Source organism: Lycorma delicatula, chromosome 2, assembly GCF_047948215.1.
Source record: "Lycorma delicatula isolate Av1 chromosome 2, ASM4794821v1, whole genome shotgun sequence".
Classification (NCBI taxonomy): Eukaryota; Metazoa; Arthropoda; class Insecta; order Hemiptera; family Fulgoridae; genus Lycorma; species Lycorma delicatula.
In genome coordinates, this window is record NC_134456.1 from 41,021,998 (window position 1) to 41,042,664 (window position 20,667).

General features: G+C 28.6%; 1 protein-coding gene across 1 annotated transcript in view; it reads left to right on the plus strand.

Moving 5' to 3' along the window:
• The window catches only part of RyR (Ryanodine receptor), a 559,410-nt gene that overhangs the window by 370,358 nt on the left and 168,385 nt on the right, over positions 1-20,667 (plus strand). The window contains exons 40-44 of the mRNA XM_075355178.1: positions 9,767-9,919; positions 10,829-10,944; positions 13,646-13,809; positions 15,863-15,961; positions 20,151-20,300. Of these exons, the coding sequence (XP_075211293.1) occupies positions 9,767-9,919; positions 10,829-10,944; positions 13,646-13,809; positions 15,863-15,961; positions 20,151-20,300 (682 nt within the window). The remainder of the gene's footprint in view (positions 1-9,766; positions 9,920-10,828; positions 10,945-13,645; positions 13,810-15,862; positions 15,962-20,150; positions 20,301-20,667) is intronic.

Sequence of the window (20,667 nt, forward strand, 5' to 3'; positions counted from 1 at the left end):
ACATATACAAATGTTCGTTCAGCTATGAGACCAGTACTTCATGGTATTGATTTACCAATACAGATTGTTCCAACTTCTTGGAAAGAAATTTCTGATTCCCCAGATAGCTCAACTGATGAATCCTCAACTTCAATATACATTAATTACATTCCAGAAGAAATATTGAACCTCTTCTCATCACACAAGCAGAACTAAGCAACCTAATTCGTGACTTGTATTTGTCAAAACAATATGCAGAACTTCTAGGTTCACGTTTTAAAAGAATGGAATTTATTAAACAAGGATACTAAACTTTCAGAATATAGACATCGAAACAAAAATTTACTGAAATATTTTAAAAGAAATGGTTTAATTTGTTCCTGCCATGATGTTCGGGGGCTAATGTCTAAACTGGACATTGATTATGTTATTCATGATTAGTGTTTTATTTATAGACTCATCAAAAAGAAGCATAAAGACAGTGTTGTTGCATAACTTGAATACATTTTCTTCTACATGCTGTAGGAATGAAAGAAACATATAAAAGTATGTCAAAAATTTTAAAAGCTATTAAGTATGATGAACACTCATGGTGAATCATTGCTGACCTGAAAGTGATAGGGCTTCTTTTCAGTCTTTTTGTTTCTGTTTAGCCTCCAGAACCACCTAAGGTATTACTTCAGAGGATGAATGAGGATGATATATATGAATGTAAATGAAGTGTAGTCTTGTACATTCTGAGATTGACCATTCCCGAGATGTGTGGTTAATTGAAACTCAACCACTACAAAGAACACTGATATTCATGATATAATATTCAAATAGGCATAAAAGTAACTGCCTTTATCAGGGTTTGAACCTTAGAACTGTCGACTTTGAAATCAGCTGATTTGTGATGATGAGTTAACCACTAGACAAGCTCGGTGGGCTTCTTCTCGGTCTCGAGAGTGGCTTTATGAAATACTTGTGTTTCTTGTGTTTGTGGAATAGTCAGGCTACTGATAAACACTACACAGTTAAAGACTGACCAAAAAGAAATCTTAAAAAAAAATTTCATTCAAAAAGAAATTATGGCCAAAAAGAAAATCCCCAGGAAAGGAAAAGAAAGTTCTTTCAATATTCCCTTTGTCAAGTTAGATCATATTATTTTACCACCTCTACACATAAAACTAGGCCTGATGAAGAATTTTGTAAATGTATTTAGATGAAGATGGAGGTGGCTTTAAATATTTAGCTAAGGTTTTTTCACAATTAAGTGAAGCCAAATTAAAAGGGAATATTCATTGGGACACAAATAAGAAAATTAATTCATGAAATATATTTTACAGCAAACTGAATCGTAAGAACTAGCAGCATGGAAGTCATTCGAAGATGTTGTTACTGGTTTCTTGGAAACAAAAGAGCCAAAAACCATGATTAACTTTTAAATGAACTCTTAGTGAACTACAAAAATTTAAGCTGTAGAATGTCATTAAAAATTCATTTTTTATATTCTCTATTTGGCTTTTACTGTTAGAACTTGGGTTTGTTGCTGATATTTTTTTAACATAAGCGACGAACAAGGAGAAAAAGGTTTCACCAAGATATATTGAAGATCAACAACATTGTCAAGGCAGATGGGATGAACCTATGATGACTACTGCTGGATGATAAAAAGACAAGACTACACTGAATACAAAACAAAAAAAAACAAAAAAAGAAATTAAGATAAACATAAATGCCTACAAAATAAAGTTAGGAATTATAATTGTAATTATTATTATTATTATTTTTGTATTCTATTACTGAAGAAGTTTCTCAATTTTTAAAGGGTCATAATTAAACATCTGAAGAAAAACTGATTTCATTTTAAGATTCAGCATAAAAAATACATTTTAATTCACCTACTTTTATCTCAGTTTCAAATTTTTGTTGAGCTGTGTAACTAATAGATAAGTTGACTACTGACAATGTATGAAAACTACTCACTAAAAACATAGATTTTAATTGTTATATGTTATTAATTTTACAGAGATTGTTGATGGACCATGCCTGAAAATTCTATCTTAGGAATTAAATAAGTCCATCTTTAGATCTGAAAATAAATATATAATAATTATTTAAAGAAAAACAAAACAATGAATATTTTTCAAGTAACGGTAAAGATAATTTGTCTTGTAGGATATGTAAAAATAATGAGAAGGGCAATTCACTATCTGGACTGAGAGAGTCTGAGATGTATTGTGTAATTAGTTCTACTTTAATTTAAATGCTTCACATTTCATATCTTCTGCAACAACTCCTCAACCTTTGTACATTACCTCACTTATACTAAATCATTTGCACATTACTTCACACCTTCTAACTTTAAGTTTCCATCAGGTGTACTTATAAATATCACTGTGATCTGTGTATGATCACCACAGCCAATGTGAGATTGGTTATTTGATTGAACATTTTGACTCAATATTCAGATTTTATTTTTTCATATTTGTGAGTTGTATTTCAAAATAAATCTAAGCTAACATTTGGGTAATATTTGAACTAATGTTTAGCTAAAAATTGAATTGTATGTTTATAATTATATTGTAAGTAAATAATAGTATACTCAAATTTATCACAAATGTTTGTTGATATTCATTCATGTATAAATATACATGGGGTGGAGAAAGTCTTGTTAAACAGATGATACTCTATTTTTTAATACAGACAAAACTAAATCACAAAATTAAAAGATCATATGCTTTTTATTAACAGCTGTCAACTAATGAAAATTTCACCCTCAGTGAAGTTTTAGGGTTTCAGATTTCACCAAAGGATTTACTATTGGGGAAAGGAATTAAAAATATTGCCATATTTAGTGAGGTCATTTTAAATACTCTGTCAGAAAATATATTACTATTGGCATTAGTAGTTTAATACATTTATTTTAATTATTAAGCTGTAAGTTTTTATATATAAAGCACAATTACTGACACAATCGGAAATTTCATGCTACTAACATTGACAAGACAATAAGCATTATGAGTGACTGCTTTATTAAAGACTATTTATTTTAAGAGTATCGGATTATGATTAGCAACTGCAAAAAAAAATTAAATGTACACATTTAAAAACTGTTTATTTCATAAACGAAACATAAAATAATGTATGTTTTCATATGCAAATATAAATAAAGTCTATTAAAAAAAATTGTAATGGAGAGGCTAAAAGCTGCTGAAAGATATATCTTCTATTTACATGTAGCTGGTATTTGATATTTAATATACACAGGCAGCTGTGATGCCATTTGTGTTATTTATTGTTTTATTGTGATATATTTTATTAGCTGCTAATTGAGGTTGGTCTGATTCAAAAATAAAATGTCTTAAATATTTGATTTTACTGAACTTTCAAATTTAAAAAGTACAATACTTTTAATTCAGTTTACAATAAGATTTAATATTAAAAAATATTATGTGCACACACATGAGTATATATGTGTGTTTTATTTTTATATGATGGTTGTAGCTACCCATACAACACAAAAAAATAAACATCCATGAGTGTTCTATTATATATTTTTTGCAGGGTATCCTTAGATGTTAATACCCTGCAAATTTTATTTCCTTGATTTTATGAGAGTTGGTGGAGTATAAAAATATCCAGTTATGTCCTTAGAAAAAAACCAGAAGCTGACATATTTTTAATTTATTGATGTTTAATACATATATATATTTTACCAAAAAAAAATTAAATATTTTTTGAAACTCATCAAAACTTATGAGTTGAAAATTTATCTACTCATCTTCTGAACTACAATTTAAATGTTCAGATTTATAAATTGCCCAAATAAACTGTAATATATTTATTTTTTTAACTTTTATAAGTTCAATTGCCCAGTGAAAAGAAATAATTGAATTGTTTAATATTCGTTTTATTCTTGCTTCTTTTTTTACTTAAAAACCAAAACCAATCCACTGGAAACTATCCATTTTTGATAGTAGTTTTGGGACATCACGTAGAGATCTTACTTATCTTCAGAAAATGTGCGGATATTAGAGAGATAGATATCCTTCTTATCTTGAAATATTCAGGATATCACCTCAATATCTTACACATTTCTATTTGATGTCTTATTTTAATAGATGTTTTACAGCATAGAATTCTGAAGGAAGATTCATGATTGATTGTCTCACCAAAATTAACTTCAGAGTGCCTGAAGTTATATTTCATTATGTCAAGTAAAAAAAAATCAAGTCAAATTCTGCTGCATCCTCCATTCATAGGCTGAAGATATCTAATACCAATAATTAAAAACATGATATTTTTCCTACTTTTAAATAATTCTGGGAGATCTGCTAACTTACATCTCTTAGAGGATAGTTGTTATTGGTAAAGTGTTATTGTCATCATTTGCTACAACCATTATGGCTGAGCCAAGTACTAGCTTTTATTACTGATCAAATTTTATTGACATCTGCTGTTTTTTTACTGAGTGAAAATTTAAGATTTTTTATGATATTTTATTTTAAAGCTTCCTTTTTTATGGTTTATTTTTTAAAATTCTAATGTAAAAAGAAAAACAAAAAAATTTAGAGTTTGGATTTTGTATGTTTTACATTTTGTTATCAGATTCAGTTTGTTAAAAGTAATTATTCTATTAGGAATGGAATCCTTAAAATAATAAAATATTTTCTACCCAGTTCATATTTACCCTGACATAATTCTAGTAGTTAGTTTAAAACACATGTTATATAATTGTAACACATTTTATTTTGCTTACAGTGCACTTACAACAAGGTAAGATTACAATGATACAACATCGGTGAATAAAACTTTATTTTATAAAGCATTCTTTATTTAAACGTTACTTGGTTTGTTTCTGTCCGTTGCATTACAGATGTTACAAAATTATGTTTCTCACAGCACCACTTAAAAACAATTTACATTTTTATAATTTTCTAACAAAATTAATTGTATATAAGCATGGACCATATGAATTTATTATATTTTTTTTGCACTTGGAAATTGAATTATTGTGATTGTCCGCATCAGCGTATGCATAATAATTGTGTGTGTTTTTTGTATATGTATATAATGTATTAGTAATTTTTAGGTCATAAAGTGAAATTGCTGCTGCATTTCTATTTGCTATTTTACTTATTATATTCTATTTTAGTAATACAATTTAAAAAATAAAAATAAACATTGATAACATTGTATTCTGTATTTGTAATGTAGGTTATAAAACGTTATGCAGGATTATAGAATAAGAAAATTGTTTAAAAGGTTTTTTTTAAGGTTCTGTAATGCATGCTGTAATATATAACAAGCATTTAACATCATGAAATAATAAAATTAAGCAATTTAACATAACTAAGTATTGACCAATGATTTAAGTGCCACAATTTATAGCTATGATAATAATTCTGTTTTAAGCTAAACTTACAAAAATACTAGTTATATTATCTTCTATAATTGCAAAATTAATTTATTGATTATTTTGCTGTTTTATAAAATCATTACCATAAAGTAAAAGGTTATAAGTCAACCCAGAATGTAAGTTGAATCTTAGATTTTTAAAACAAATCATCACTGTTGTTTTCTGAAACATTAATATATAAGAGGTATTAAAAAAGTGGGAATTTTTCATTTTTATTTTGTTTTTGGTAAAATAACACTTTAAAATGTGAATGTTAAATTATAAACAAGCTAACAAATAATATTTTGGATCAAGAAAAGTTTTTCTCAGTAATTACTATACATCATGATTCAGATAGTTAATTTGAATAACTATTAGCACTCATTATATTTAATGGCTGTAAAACAAAATAGGATGAGAGCAGTATAAATTATGATTACAGAAGATGTTAGAAGATTCAAAGGACACTGGTAATAAATAGGTGATGGATTAAAAAAAAAAAAAATATTGGATTAAATTTAAAAAAATATATATATATTTATATATTTCAATAACATAATAACTAAGTAGAATTTAAAACTAAAACTGCTTATCATCTTTTTGCCCTGTAGTTGTCAATAAAAAATATAAAATTTATCAAGAATATTACTTTTATTAAAAATTTTCTTTATTGAGAGTTTTAACTATATTAAAATCTATTTGCAGGCATGTTTAATGAATCCATGACCTGTTTAATTAATACTACAGATAAAATTGAGAATTCTGTTATTTAGATAAATAGTTTTTAATATAATTCATTAATTACATGGATAATTTTACTCAATAATGAAATATATTCTATACTGCAGGCAGATTTTGTGATCATAATAGTTCTTATTTTTACTATCATTTACCTGGATAAGACAAAATGTGAACATTTTTTATTTAAGGAGGAAATGCATAGAATATACCTTTAGATGTGATTTGCCTATAGATCATAATAATGTTGAATGTAATTAATTCTAAAATTATTATATATCCATTAGACAACTTGGTGTTGCTAATGGAATGACAAAATTTAATTCTCTCTGAAGAATATAATGACACAAGATCCAGAAGCAGGAGCCAACTAAGGAATCCTTATTAAATGTTCAGTCTGTCGAATACATTTTATAGCAAAGATGACAAAGTTATCATAAACTGTAATGTTAAATCTGTATATATGTATATATATACATATATACATATATATATATCTATATGTATCTATATATATATATATATAGAGAGAGAGAGAGAGAGAGAGAGAGAGAGATTGACAATTGGAAATGTTTATATAATTAAAATTTATTTGTTAAAGAACATAAGTAAAACAAAACAAAACGATAATGACAATAGTAATAATAAGCGACAATAATAAATAACTCACAATAATAATATTAAATGTCTACAGTAATCATAGTAATCACAGCCACAATAATAATAATAAACAGTGATTACAAACAAAACAGAATTTAAAGTAATTTTTAGGGTTTATTCACAGGTAGATAAATAATGAAGACCAGAATTCAGTCCCATTGACAAAAGACATTAGCATGACCACTAGTCTTAACACTTTTAACCACTAGTCTTGTATTAACAACAATAGTACACCAGATAAGATAAATGTAAAGTTCTTTCAATGCAAACTTTCAAACCTTTGCTTTTCAGAAATAAAACTACCCTAACAATTTATGAATGAAATTTAGTACATAATTTCTTTCACTTATAGTCTAACAGTAACTCACCAAACCATTTCTTGTTTTTATGTACAGTCCACACTGGAACTACTTATGATGTCACCTTAATCGCTTGAAAAGTGTATACCTAGAAATTCTCTTCTTCACTGACCTGGCAGAATAATTTCACTGACTGACATCTCGCAGAAATCGAATCGCAGTCTCGCATCATAATGTCTTGCTTAGACTGATTCGCAGAACTAATCTCAACCATAGTATTTATACTCCTATCTTCTTTACCTGACAGATCAGACCCCAGTTAAGTGTGAGAACGATCGACCGAACCCTTTTGTTCCCATGCATTTCTAACGTGGGTCCGGTAACTCTTCTCCTGGAAGAACATCTGTTTAGATGTGTCAGTGGGCAGTATTACAAAAGAGGATTGTTAAACGGATCTGCTACCTTTACTGCCCCTTTCTGGATTTCTCCCATTATTATATTTTCTACTACTTTCTTTTTAATTGGTAGAAATCCATTACTCAGGTCTGTTATATTGGTCTTGTTACAATATATATATATATATATATTTATAATGTTTTTATAATTAAAACAATATTACAATATTGTAACTCATTTCTATGTCCCATTATTACTTATTGTAGTCATGTAGACATAATTACATCTTCTAAATTTTATTTCAAATATATATGTGTAAGTAAATATTATTTTAGTCCTGTTAGTTAAGTTAACCTGTATTTTTTTCTCAAAAATTGTTGACTTATACACTTAATTTTATGGTAATTATTAATAACAATGATGGTGGCTTTGTGTTAGGTAAACTCATTATTCTGAAAATGTTAACATGACTGAAATTTGAATAGGTATAATATTTATCTTGTTACAGATAAACATTTTACTGATATTTATTTTTTTTTATTTACTTGTAGTGCTGTAGGTTACTACTTTTGCATGAATTTGCATATGTATCTGTTATATGAATATTGTACATTAGTATATGACCAAAAAAATTAAAAATATTACTAGCACTGATTCCTTTACATTAATCCGTCTAGAGCTTTGTAATTTAAATAAAATCTTTCCAAACTGTATGATAGTTGTAGCTAATTCCCTAACTCTCAGCACCTGTCTCCTCTCTGTTATTTCTACACAGCCATTTCCATTTACTTTCATTTTAGCCATCATGACTTCCATTTACTTTCCTTTCTAAGTAATTCATGTTATTTACAAGCCTTCAGTTCTCGAGATTAAATTGTTTTTCTTCTCTTATGTGCATCATTTCTTACTTCTGACCTAATTTATTTGTTGTGTCGTTGCTAAAAAATTTCCTATTTAAAGTTTGTAATGTTAATAATTTATCCATTCTCAAGTTTAAATCTGTTAAGGTGAGTAAGAATTGAATTCATATAACAGAGATTATATGAATTACTTGTTACTTCTAACAGGAACTTATTAATTTTAATGGATAATTATTTAATGAAGTATCATATTACCTTAAAAATAACTAAAGTTTCAGTCAAGTTGTTGTTCAAAATAAGAGAAAATCATGAAAATATTTTGAATTGAAACATCTTTTTATTAAAAATATTTATAGTTCAGGTCATAGAAAAATATTTTGATTTTATGTAATGAATATATTTTCTTTAAAATCTGATTCAGTCTAACCTCCTCTCTATTCTGACAGAGCTATTTATTATAATTTTGATTGCACAATTTATCAGTGTATCAAAAGCTTATTATTTACAAATATATGATTACAAATACATTTTTATTACTAGTATTTTAGTTGTCGTCAGCTATGATAACCTATATTTAACAATCTGTTAATTATAATAAATTCAAATTATCAATTTGTAGCATAGTTTTTTGTAAGTTGAGATACATTTCACTGAATTTTGTGTGATATCCTTGTTTAGTATACAGGAGTATTGTATAATATCTCACTTAACTTTAAATGGAAATCTATTTTGTTCCCTTCAACCCAGCACCATTCAGATTGTGTTTTATTATCTATCAAGCTTAAAGATCACCCTCCTAAAAATGATACATTAGTGATTAAAAAAAAAAAAAAAAATGTAATATTGTTTTTAATTAGCAGGCTTTAAAATTATTTGTCTTATTATTTTATGTTGCTTCAATATTAAATGTTTTTTTTTTCTTTCTTATGGAATCTTGTGTCATATCAATATACATAATGTTCTTTTTTCAGTATCAGTTAACTTAAGAAGATGATTAGTGTCTGCTGTTACAAGTTACAAAAACAAAATTGTATTTAGTCCAGTAATGATAGTTATTCATAATTCTTAATTTTAATTAGAATTTCTGATTAAAAACAATGAACTATAAATACATGTAAAAAATACTGACCTAAATAAATATCTTCAAATAAGGCTGGCATAAAAAAATAAATATTCCATCTTTAAAAAACCTAAGTTGTTGATTGCAGATACTGGTGTTGGGCTAAATAAAAATGTTCTTATTAAAAAGTCTTTTATCTTTAATTTTTAGCACTTTTCTAAAACTGATAGGTTAAATTTTTCAGTTACAGCCAATTCAACAAATTGTTGGTCAGTAATATGAATTATAAGCTGTAACAGCTGTAACTGAAAATTTATCTGAATGAATTTATGTAAACACATATCTTTGCAATTCATATAAACAGCTCATATTTTTATCATAATTTTTCCAGTGAGCAAGTTGACAATATCAGAAGTTTATACAGTCCTCAGTTTCCACTGGATGTTGTAAGAGATTTTGTAATGGCAGCACTTGATGAAGCAGTGCAAATCAATCAAGTTCATAATAGAGATCCAGTTGGTGGTTCTAATGAGAATTACTTTTTGTAAGTTATTTAATTATTCATTTATGTTGAATTGGTATTTGAGTAAACAATATTAAGATATTATTTTATCTTTTAAAACAGTTTTATTATTTTTGTAACTATTTAAAACAAGGGTTTTTTTTATTTTGCATGACCTCCTGGCAGAATAAAATGACCTGTATGTACAGAAACTTGTACAACTGTGAATGATTCCAGTGTTATGTGGATTTAACCCACAGGGTTGATCTAGTGGTGATGCGTCTTCACAAATCAGCTGCTTTGGAAGTTGAGAGTTCCAGTGTTCAAGTCCTAGTAAATTCAGTTATTTTTACACAGATTTGATTACTAGATAGTGGATACGGGTGTTCTTTGGTGGTTGGGTTTCAATTAGCCACACATCTCAGGAATAGTTGAACTGAGATTGTACAAGATTTCATTTACATTCATACATATCATCCTAATTCATCCTATGACGTATTACCTGAATAGTAATTACCGGAAGCTAAACAGGAAAAAGAAAGGGTTTAACCGGGCCAGAAAGAATAAAGTAAATTGAGAGGGATAAAATAAAGTAAATAAATTCTAACAAAGAAAATAAAACAAATTTGGAAGAAAATAAATGAATTAAAATGATGTTATATAAATTGAGATATGTTTTTCTTTTACTTTAACTTTCATCTGATCTTGCAAAATTTTATTTATTTTGATATTAATAACGTTTTCATGTTTACGTGTAAATATGTTTGTGGTCTCATATATTATTTTTAACATTATTTTTGTTACGTTTGGTAGGAAGCATTCAGAGTTATATATTTAATAATACTGATGGATTAAAAAGACTTTTAGCTAGAATAAGCTTGTGAAAGCTTCTTTAAAACTTATAAAAATGAATTACTTATGTGAATAATCTAATCTTTTTTCTGATTCCAGACCTCTGTTAAAGCTAGTAGATAGATTGCTGTTGGTTGGAATGTTGCGGGATGAAGATGTAATGAAACTTCTGATAATGTTTCATCCAGAAACATGGGATCCTACTTTTGAAAAAGGTTTATATAATGTCTTTTTTTGTTTGTAAGTTTAGTTATTAAAGTTATGGGTGTTGGATTAGTCATAATTGTTCACATGGTGGATTTAATTTTTTATATACTATGGTATTTAAGACCAAATGGATCATTTACTGTTGTTGATTTTATATCTTAATAACTTAGATAGTTTGATGGCTTCAAATATCTAAAAAAAAAATTGAATTTTGACTTGATATATCTTTTATCTTGTTGAATTTTTGTCCTAATTTGTTAAGAAATAAACGGTAGTACATTTTATGTTTTAACATGGTACATTCTGCACCTGACAGTATTTTTGTTTTTATTTAGGAAAATAATTTTTATAAGTTCAAAAACAATTTAATTTTACTGCTTATGCATGTTAATTGTTGGTTTTCCTAATAATTTGAGATCGATTTCAATAATATTAATTCTTTTAAAACAATTTGTTACTACCAGTAAAAAAATAAATTCCCTCTGAACATCTTTTAAAATATGTTTCAATGTTTAAAGTAAGCAGTAATATGCAAATTACCAAGAGAGAGAATATCAATTTAAGCTAAAGCTGAGTAATCAACATGTGCATGTTTAGAAGAAATTTATCAGAAAATATATTTTATTGCTTAACAGTGGATTTTAGGAATTACATTAAGCAGGAAAATAAATAGCAAGCTCAGGGACATTCTGATGAAGTGATGGTTAGAAAACAGGATAAAAACTTGAAGCCTTGTGAGTGGTTTTAATAAAATGTATAACAGTGAGCTGATTAACAAGAAATCCACTTGATAGTGGGAGGATAGATTGAAGCAAAAGAATGTTGAAATGAGATCCATAGACTTTGGTTTAAGTACTATCAGAAAATATTAGAAAAAGGAATGACGGCAGTTATTATAAACATGTATAGAAGCTATAATTTTTTAGAATGAAGTAGTTGCACATATAATTATGTATATGTCAATTATTCATTTAATTTATGTACCTAGTAATGCAAACATTGATTCTAATATATAAAAAGCCATTGTGCAAAGATTAAAATATGTCATAAAATTTATATCATACCAGGAAGGTATTAGAAGGTAAAACAAATAACAATGAATGACTAGATTAATTGCTCATTTAAAATAGTTCAAAATTTAGTAAAATTTGAAGGATGTTTAACTCATTCAGTACCTTCAACCCATCTATTTTACTGCATTTAAATATTTTAATTTTTTATTTCTGGATTTCTTTATGGTTTTTGACTGCTTTTTTAGTTTTTACTTTTGTTATTTTTAAATTGGGGTTATTACATTTTATTTTTCTCTTTCGTATTTTGGAGATAAATTGTAACTAAATATTATTAAAGTTGAACTTTTTTTTTAGTTAAAGCATTGATTATTATTTATTTATTTTATTCAGTACATTTCCAAATGATGTTCTAATAACAGTACCATAAAATAAAATAATTATTAAAAATTCAAAATTCTGGACTACTGATTGTACACATCTACCTAGAATAATTATGAAAAACGAACAAAAAAAATCATTAAATAACATTTTTTTTCTTTTTCTGCAGGATGTAGTAAGTCAGTCTGCGATGTAAAATTTAATGTTACTTCTACATTTTATGTTGTGTTCACTACCTGTTAGTCTTAACATTAAAGTTAGTGGCCATTAAAGTCACCATCTCATATAGCCTACACAAGCATCTGAATACAACAGAAAATGTAGAAATAATATTAAATTTCACATTGCAAATTAAATCACTGTATCCTGAAAAATGTCTGAAAGAAAAGAAAGAAAAACTTATTTAACAATTTTTTTTTTTGTCAATTATTCTAGGTAGATGTTTACAATCAGTAATTTTTTTTTTTTTTTAATAATTATTTTATTTAGTGCCGTTTTGATGTTTCCATAACTTTACAAATTTACCATTCAATGTAATAGGAGTCATCTAGATATGATACTATTTTTTATTTTTTTATTTTTTTTTAGAAATGTTCTATTTAAATAGAAATTTGAATGTTAAAGAATGAGAATATATGCATTTAATTTTAAGAACTGATACACATATACGTCGTGTATCAGTTCATTAAAATTAAATTCAATATTTGATGAGAGGTAGGGATAATGCTCAGATTCTAACTTGTTGTGTAATGATAATAGAGAATTTGTGCACAGGTTTTGACCTGTTATACACCATCATTAACTGCAATGCATACCAGCAGTATACAGTGCACTGGTGAACACTAGCCATGCACTTTTGCTTCCTTTTGCTGAGCACACTTTTGCTTATAACTCGAGAACAATGAATTTTTTTAAAAAATCACAAGGCCAAAAGTGTTTAGTTTTTATCATTTTATAGAATACCATCATTAAAATTTGAAAGTAGCATAATTTTTAAAATTTGTTCCCCTAGTGTAGGCAGTTTAATATAGCCACCAGCTATCTTAGCCAATGGTTTAAGATAGACCTCTTAAATTATAGTAAATCTAAAGCCAGTCTAAGAGGTTTCTTCCAGACTTAAGACCTGTTACTACCCAAAAGTTGGTTATAATTGGTTTGCTCAGTGAAGATACAGAAGAAACAAACATACATTATAATTAAATACATTACCATTCCTCCTATTGACAGTGAGGTAAAAATGTCATATTTCATCATATGAATCTTTGCACATACATATGTTGTAAAAATGTTCATATTCAATTTTTTTCTTTCTTTTTAGATGGTAAAGATGAACATAGGAAAGGTCTTTTGTACATGAAAATGGCCGAGGGAGCTAAACTTCAGATGTGTTATTTATTACATCATCTTTATGATATACAATTACGTCATCGTGTTGAAGCTACAATTGCGTTTAGCATTGAATTTGTTGGAGACCTTCAAACTGTAAGTGTAAATAATTATTGCTACCCTTTCAACAATCGTACACAATGTAATAAGCATTATATATGTATATATATGATCATTAATTTTTCCAAAAAATATTGCTCAGAAAATTTTTGCTTTTTATTATTTTATATTACATTATGTCATTACAGTATAGGGAATGTTCTAAGGTTTCCCAGTAAATTTTCTCCTGTTTATCCCAAGTACCAATGTCTGTATAATGCTTAGCTTTGTTGTGAAGGAAAATCACATCTCTGATTAACTGACCAGCACTTTTACTTTGTCCAAAAACTTGTAGTACACACCATTCATAATGTGCCATTTTCAAATAAAATTTATGATTAACACATACAAACCATTCAGTTTCAAAAGGCAGTTGCAAAGACTTCCAGATGATAAACCTGTTTTCGCCTTTACAGGGCAAGATTCACCATTTGATACTCACCGATTTCGACTTGGAAGTATAGTAATTGACCCATGTCTTGTCAAATGTGACTATTCGATGCAAAAGATTATTTCCCTCTTGTTGAAATTGATCCAGGAGCCTTAGCAAATTTTATGTTGGGCCTGTTTCTGATTTTTGTTTAAAAATCTTGGAATCAATCCACCTCACACAAACTTTGCAGAACTGATGATGCTTTGTAGTAGTGGAATAGGCACTTCCATGGTTGATTCTCACTTCGAAAGCAGTTTCATTAATTGTAAGGTATTGGTTGTCTTCAGTGAGGTCACAGGTCAATAAAAATGTTATCCATCATACTTGTCCTTGAACACCTATTGTAACACATTTTCTTTAGCCTCCCTCTCTCTTTTAAATTTGCAGGCCCATTCATAGACTTAATACATGACATCATATCCCCAAAATGCACATGCAGTCTAGCCAAAATTGTGAGAGCTGATGGCCTTATTCATGAGAAACTTTATGATAATATATTGTGCAACTGACAGTGAAACTTCTTGCTCTGACATGACACTACTGACCAGAGAGTTAGTGAATGCTAAATAGCTGAAGCATCCATCTCCTCCCTACATCTCTGCTATCAGTAACCCTTCACATCAACTCACTCATATTTGTAAGCCATGAAGATGAAAATCCGGTTTACATTTGACTGACCCTTATGTTTTTTTTAAATTCTTCAAACCTAACTAATGACTTTTTAACTTTAAATATGTTCTTCATATAAACCTCTTAAGCTCTTTCAGAATGTACTTTTTCTGTTCAAATTATGTGATTATTTAAATTAATATACTAGCAGAATTTATTAGTAAAATTTAAATTGTATTGGGGATCATCATACAACAGTGAAACAATTGTACAGACAAGTACAAAATTACTATTGAATTGTATACTTATTTGAAACAAAGATTCAAGAATCCCAGCAATTTTAATGAATTTCTTGTTTCTTAAAACATATTTTTTCCAGCCCATTAATAAACGAAATTATAAGACTACATCATATTAATATATGCAGCAAAAAAACTTTCTTATGTAGATAAAGAAAGTATTATTCTTGAATAAAGTAAATCTAATTTTTTAATTTGTCTCCTAAGTTACGGAATGTTGAAGTTGCACTGCCTGGAAAGTAAACATCAAACTTTTATATGCTTAATTACCTGTAACAAATTATTTATTATCAGTTTTTTTTTCAAATAAAAGCTTACAATTTGAGGGAATAATTCCAAAAATTGGAAGTCAGTATATAATACAATACAACTTTTTTTTTGTCAAATGATAAATTTACTTCTTTATAGATATATTAAAATATACCTCTTAAGCAGCCAGTTTGATTAACAAAGGTGTTTTCATTTATGATATGAACCATTAGGAAAACTCAGTCAAGTTGAATCCCATCAGTCAGTAAAAAAAAGGTTATTGACTGCTTGAAGCATTTTATTGTAAATAATGTTACATTTTCTTATGGCATTTCATTGTAGGGCTAGAGAAATTGTTCTTTATCTTTCATTTATTAAATTTATTTTAATTTATTTTTATCTAAATTAGTATGTTTTTAATTTATGTTTGTTTTGCTATTGATATGTATTGTATTTACAGGATCAGCTAAGGAGATATATTGAAATTAAACAATCTGATCTTCCATCTGCTGTTGCTGCGAAGAAAACAAGAGAGTTCCGTTGTCCACCCAGAGAACAGGTAGGACTGTTATTTTGTTTAATAGTTATGTCAAAGGTTTTTTAAGTAATGTGATAAATTAGTAAAATAATATATATTAGTAAGTAAAATAATATAGAAGTGAATAAAGATCTTAAAGAAAACAGTTATTGTCTTCTTATGTCATGTATTTTACTAGAAAATAATATAAACCTTTTATTTAAATTGGTAAAATGCCATATCCTTGGTTTTAATTCTCGTAATTTTCAGTAACTGGCTTTATATAAATTAAAAAAAAAAATTAAATTTTATTTCTACTTTCTTTAATTTGATTTTTTTTTTAATTTAAAAATCTAAAGTTTAAAAAATGTTAAATTTAAAAAACTAAAGGTTAAAAATATTTTAAAAAATTTAAAAGGTAAAAATATCATTGTTCATAATTGTGAATTTGTGAATTTTTTATTTTTTTAGGTGAAAGTTTTTACTTTTTAATAGTTTTTGTCATTCAGATCAAAATGTATTTTTTTTTAAATCATTATACATTATAATAGTGTAATGCATAGTTCAGAACATCCTCAGATATTAATTTACATTCAAATTTACCCACCATTTTCTATACCCTTACATAAATATATTAAGAACTACTCAAAAAGCATAATTTTCTTGAGTTTTGGAAAAGTGATTTCGTCGTCTATTGCAGAATTAGACTGCATCTTTTGAATTTTATACAATTCTTTCATGAAAGGAAACCAAAATTAATTAACAAATTCAGTTTTAATTATAACTTTGTATATTTAATTGCAAGATAGATGTATAATTTATGTAGTAATAATAACATTTATTAAAAAAACACATTAACTACTTCTTTTATTTGATTCTGATAATCAGATTTATGACATTTATCTTTATACGTGTGTGATGTGTGTTTAAGTATGTGTGAGAGCATAAATACACTTAAGTGAGGGTGAGTATGTTCAATTATGTTTGTGTGTGTGTGTGTGTATGTGTGTTTTATTTTATTTTTTATTATAAATATAAATAGAAGTGGTCTGGCATTTCCAATTTGCTAAATATGTATTCTTTCCTTAGATGATTAAGTGCATATAAAAATGTATTATTTTATTTGTGTATCTTTTTGTAGAAGTTTAGAAACTGATGACTATTATCTTGTATGATAATCTGATGATTGATGATTCAAATTAAATAATATCTGATGATTCAAATTAAATTTGTCTTTATCACTTGTTTGAGCTATAGCCTGTTATAGGAATCTATTCTTCTTCTTCAAGTGTCATCTCCTTTCAGGAGGTTTGCAATCATCATCGCTATTTTATTTTGACAGCTCGGAGCAGTTCAGTGGACGTTATGCCAAACCATTCCCTCAGATTGCGCAACCATGAAATTCTGCGCTTCCCAATGTTACGTCTGCCCACTATCTTCCCCTGCATGATCAACTGTAGCAATTCAAACTTCTCTCCCCTTATTATGTGACCTAGGTACTGTAATTTCCTTGTTTGTACTGTAAGTGTAATCTCGAGTTGTATATTCATACTCTGTAGTACCTTGATGTTTGACACCTTATTCTTCCAAGATATCCTTTAGCATGCGTCTATAGCACCACATTTCAAATGCCGCCAACTTTTTAGTGTGTAGTTTTTCAATGTCCATGCTTCCATTCCATATAGCAGCACAGGACATACAACATTTTACCGTTCTAGCCTGCAGATTTAATCTGACCTGTCAATCACACAAGAAAGCGCGCATTTTGAGAAATGCACTTCTAGCCATTTCTATCTGGGTTTTAATTTCCAGTGTTTGGTCTATGTTGTTGGTTATCCAAGTACCAACATACTTGTACTTTGTTGTTATAACTCTGGGCCCGCCATTTGAGATCTAGTTATCACCGTGTACTTCATCTTCTTGAGGTTCATTCAAAGGCCATATTGTATACTAACATCTTTAATCTTTTGAACTGCTCTCTGTAGATCACTCAAAGTCTCCGTTATGATGACAGTATCGTCCACATACCTCAGATTACTAATTGGCTGACCATTGACTATAACTTCAGCTTCATCTTCATTTACAGCCTCCTTGAATATCGCTTCGGAATGCAGATTAAATAGCATGGAGACAAAATGCATCCTTGCCTTACTCCCCTTTGTATTTGTATTTCCTCTATAATGTCATTATCTACTTGAACGATAGTTGTTTGATACCAGTATAACTATTCACTAATCTGTATATCTCGTGAGTCGATATTCTGCTTTCTAAGTAAGCTTATTAGAGTATCATGGCGAACTTTATCAAAAGCCTTCTCGTAATCTATGAAACATATGCATATCCTGCTGATTCACATCTAGACACCTCTGAGCTAATAGATTAAAACTAAATAGTGTAATTTTCCCTGCTTGTACTGTAGATGTTGTATTTGGTTTCTTTGGTAAAATTATAAAAGTCTAATTTTTCCGTTGCTTCGATATGATTCCAGTTCTGTACACCACATTAAAAAGATCAACAATGTCAAGCTGTTCATCTATTAGTTTCAGGAGTTCACATGGAATTTCATCTGACCTGACTGCTTTTCAATGTTTTTATAGCCTAAAGAACTTCTTTCATGATGTTTGGTTCCTCTATGGCATTTTGATGTATTTTCAAACTTCTTGTATTTTGAATAGTTCTTCTGTATTTTCCTTCCACTGTAGAAGTTTCTGCTCTGGTTCAATCAAGATTTTGCCTCTTTTATCTTTAATAACAGCGGGTTGTCTTTTTCTGGTTGCTCCTGTTAGCTCCTTAATTTCCTTATGCAAATTGTGGTTGCCGTATTTCATTTGTAGCTCTTCTATGTGTTCACACTTTTTCGAAATCCATCTCTCCTTTGCTTTCCTAATCATTTTTGTTTTCTCTTGCAATTCTTTATATTTATTTGCATTGTTCTTACTTTTTCTTTTTTCTTCCGTAAGAAGCATTATCTCTTGAGTCATCCATTTCTGTTTCGGCCTCCTCTTATCTGATATCAATCTGTCCCTGCTTCCGTCAATCAATGCCACCTTATGTTATTCCATTTATGCTCCATGTCCAAATTCATTGCCCCATGCCATACCAAATCAATTTTAATATTTACCTCTCTCTGCACCTGCTCTCTTATGCCTTCATCCTGTAATTTCTCTGTCACTATCCTATTATCCTTAATTATATGATTTAACTTTTTAAGCTTGATATATACTTTAGCAACTACCAGGTTATGGTCTGATCCGATGCCAGTTCCTGGGCAAGTTTTTACTGTTATGGTATTTCTGAATCGTTTCTTGATAAGTAGGCAATCAATCTGGTTCTTTACTATCCTATCTTCAGTGTCTTAAGCAGATCTCCATGACCATATTCTTTTCTTGGGTAATTCATAGTACACATTAGCAACTATGAACCTCCCTGTCTGACAGAATTCTACAAGCCTGTCGCCTCTATCATTCCTCTCTCCCAGTCCATAGTATGCATTAATACTAAGACTCCCCCAGTTTAAGACTAATACTAAGACTCCCTCCAGTCCTTTCAGAACAATGCATAAATCTTCATAGAACTGTTCAATTTCTTCATCAGGCTTATCTGCTACAGGTGCGTAAATTTGAAGAAGATTGATGTTATTCCTTTTATTTATGAGAGGGCATCAGTATCAACATGATTCTATCTGAGTAAGAAAAAAAAACTGGATGTACACCTGTCTACATTCTTATCGACCATGATAGCAACGCCATATTTATTCGCTTTATCAGTGCTTCCGGAATAATACATAGTGCATTCATCCCTTCGCTGCAATCCAGAACCTGGCCATCTTAATTCACTTATGCCTAGGATATTTATATTAAGCCTTTGCATCTTCGCTGCTACATTGTTAATTTTTCCTGCCTGAAACAGACTTCTTACATACCAGGTACCAGTTCTCATGGTTTCATTCAACACTGTTCCCGCTGGAGATCCGACCAGAAAACTACTAACTCTGAAAAATTTAATATTGAAACCAACCATAATGATGATTTATACTAGGGATATCCATTGGGATCTTTAATGCAGTGGTTTCCCGTTGCCTTCTGCATCTTCATGCCATTGATCGTACCAATTCATCCGCCTTTGTGACTGATTTCTCGACCATAGGACAAGAAGCTGCCCCGGAATCTATAATCTAAAAATAATATACTGTTTGAGATAACATTCTATATCCTGCATGCCTTTGTTACAGATGAATGCTATTCTTGGATTTAAGAATCTGGAGGAAGGAGATTTTGAAAATTGCCCTTGTGGAGAAGAATTGAGAGAACGATTAAATAGTTTCCATGAACAGTTGATGAGTAAAGTTTCATTATTAGCTCTGCAAGAACCACAAGAAGAGGTGAGTTTTCTCACACAGTGTTTATTTTTTTTGTTCAGTGTAGAATGCTACTTTTCTGTTTTAAAACATAAAGTTTCATGAGTAAAAGTCTTAAGGCAGGGAATTCATAATAAACTGAATTGTTTAAGCATATACAAACATACGCTAAAAAATATAAATTGAATGCAATTATTATCTTGTTAAAACATCATACAGAAAATTATTATGTTGTAAAAATATAATGTGTTTAGTTAAATATACTGAATTGTTTATGTTTTGTTTTCTTGACAATTATATTGAAAGGGTCAGTAGAAGCAGAAAAGAAAAAGGATGAAAATAAATGAGATGAAGATTGGAAATTACATTGGCATGAAGAAGGTTTGGGACA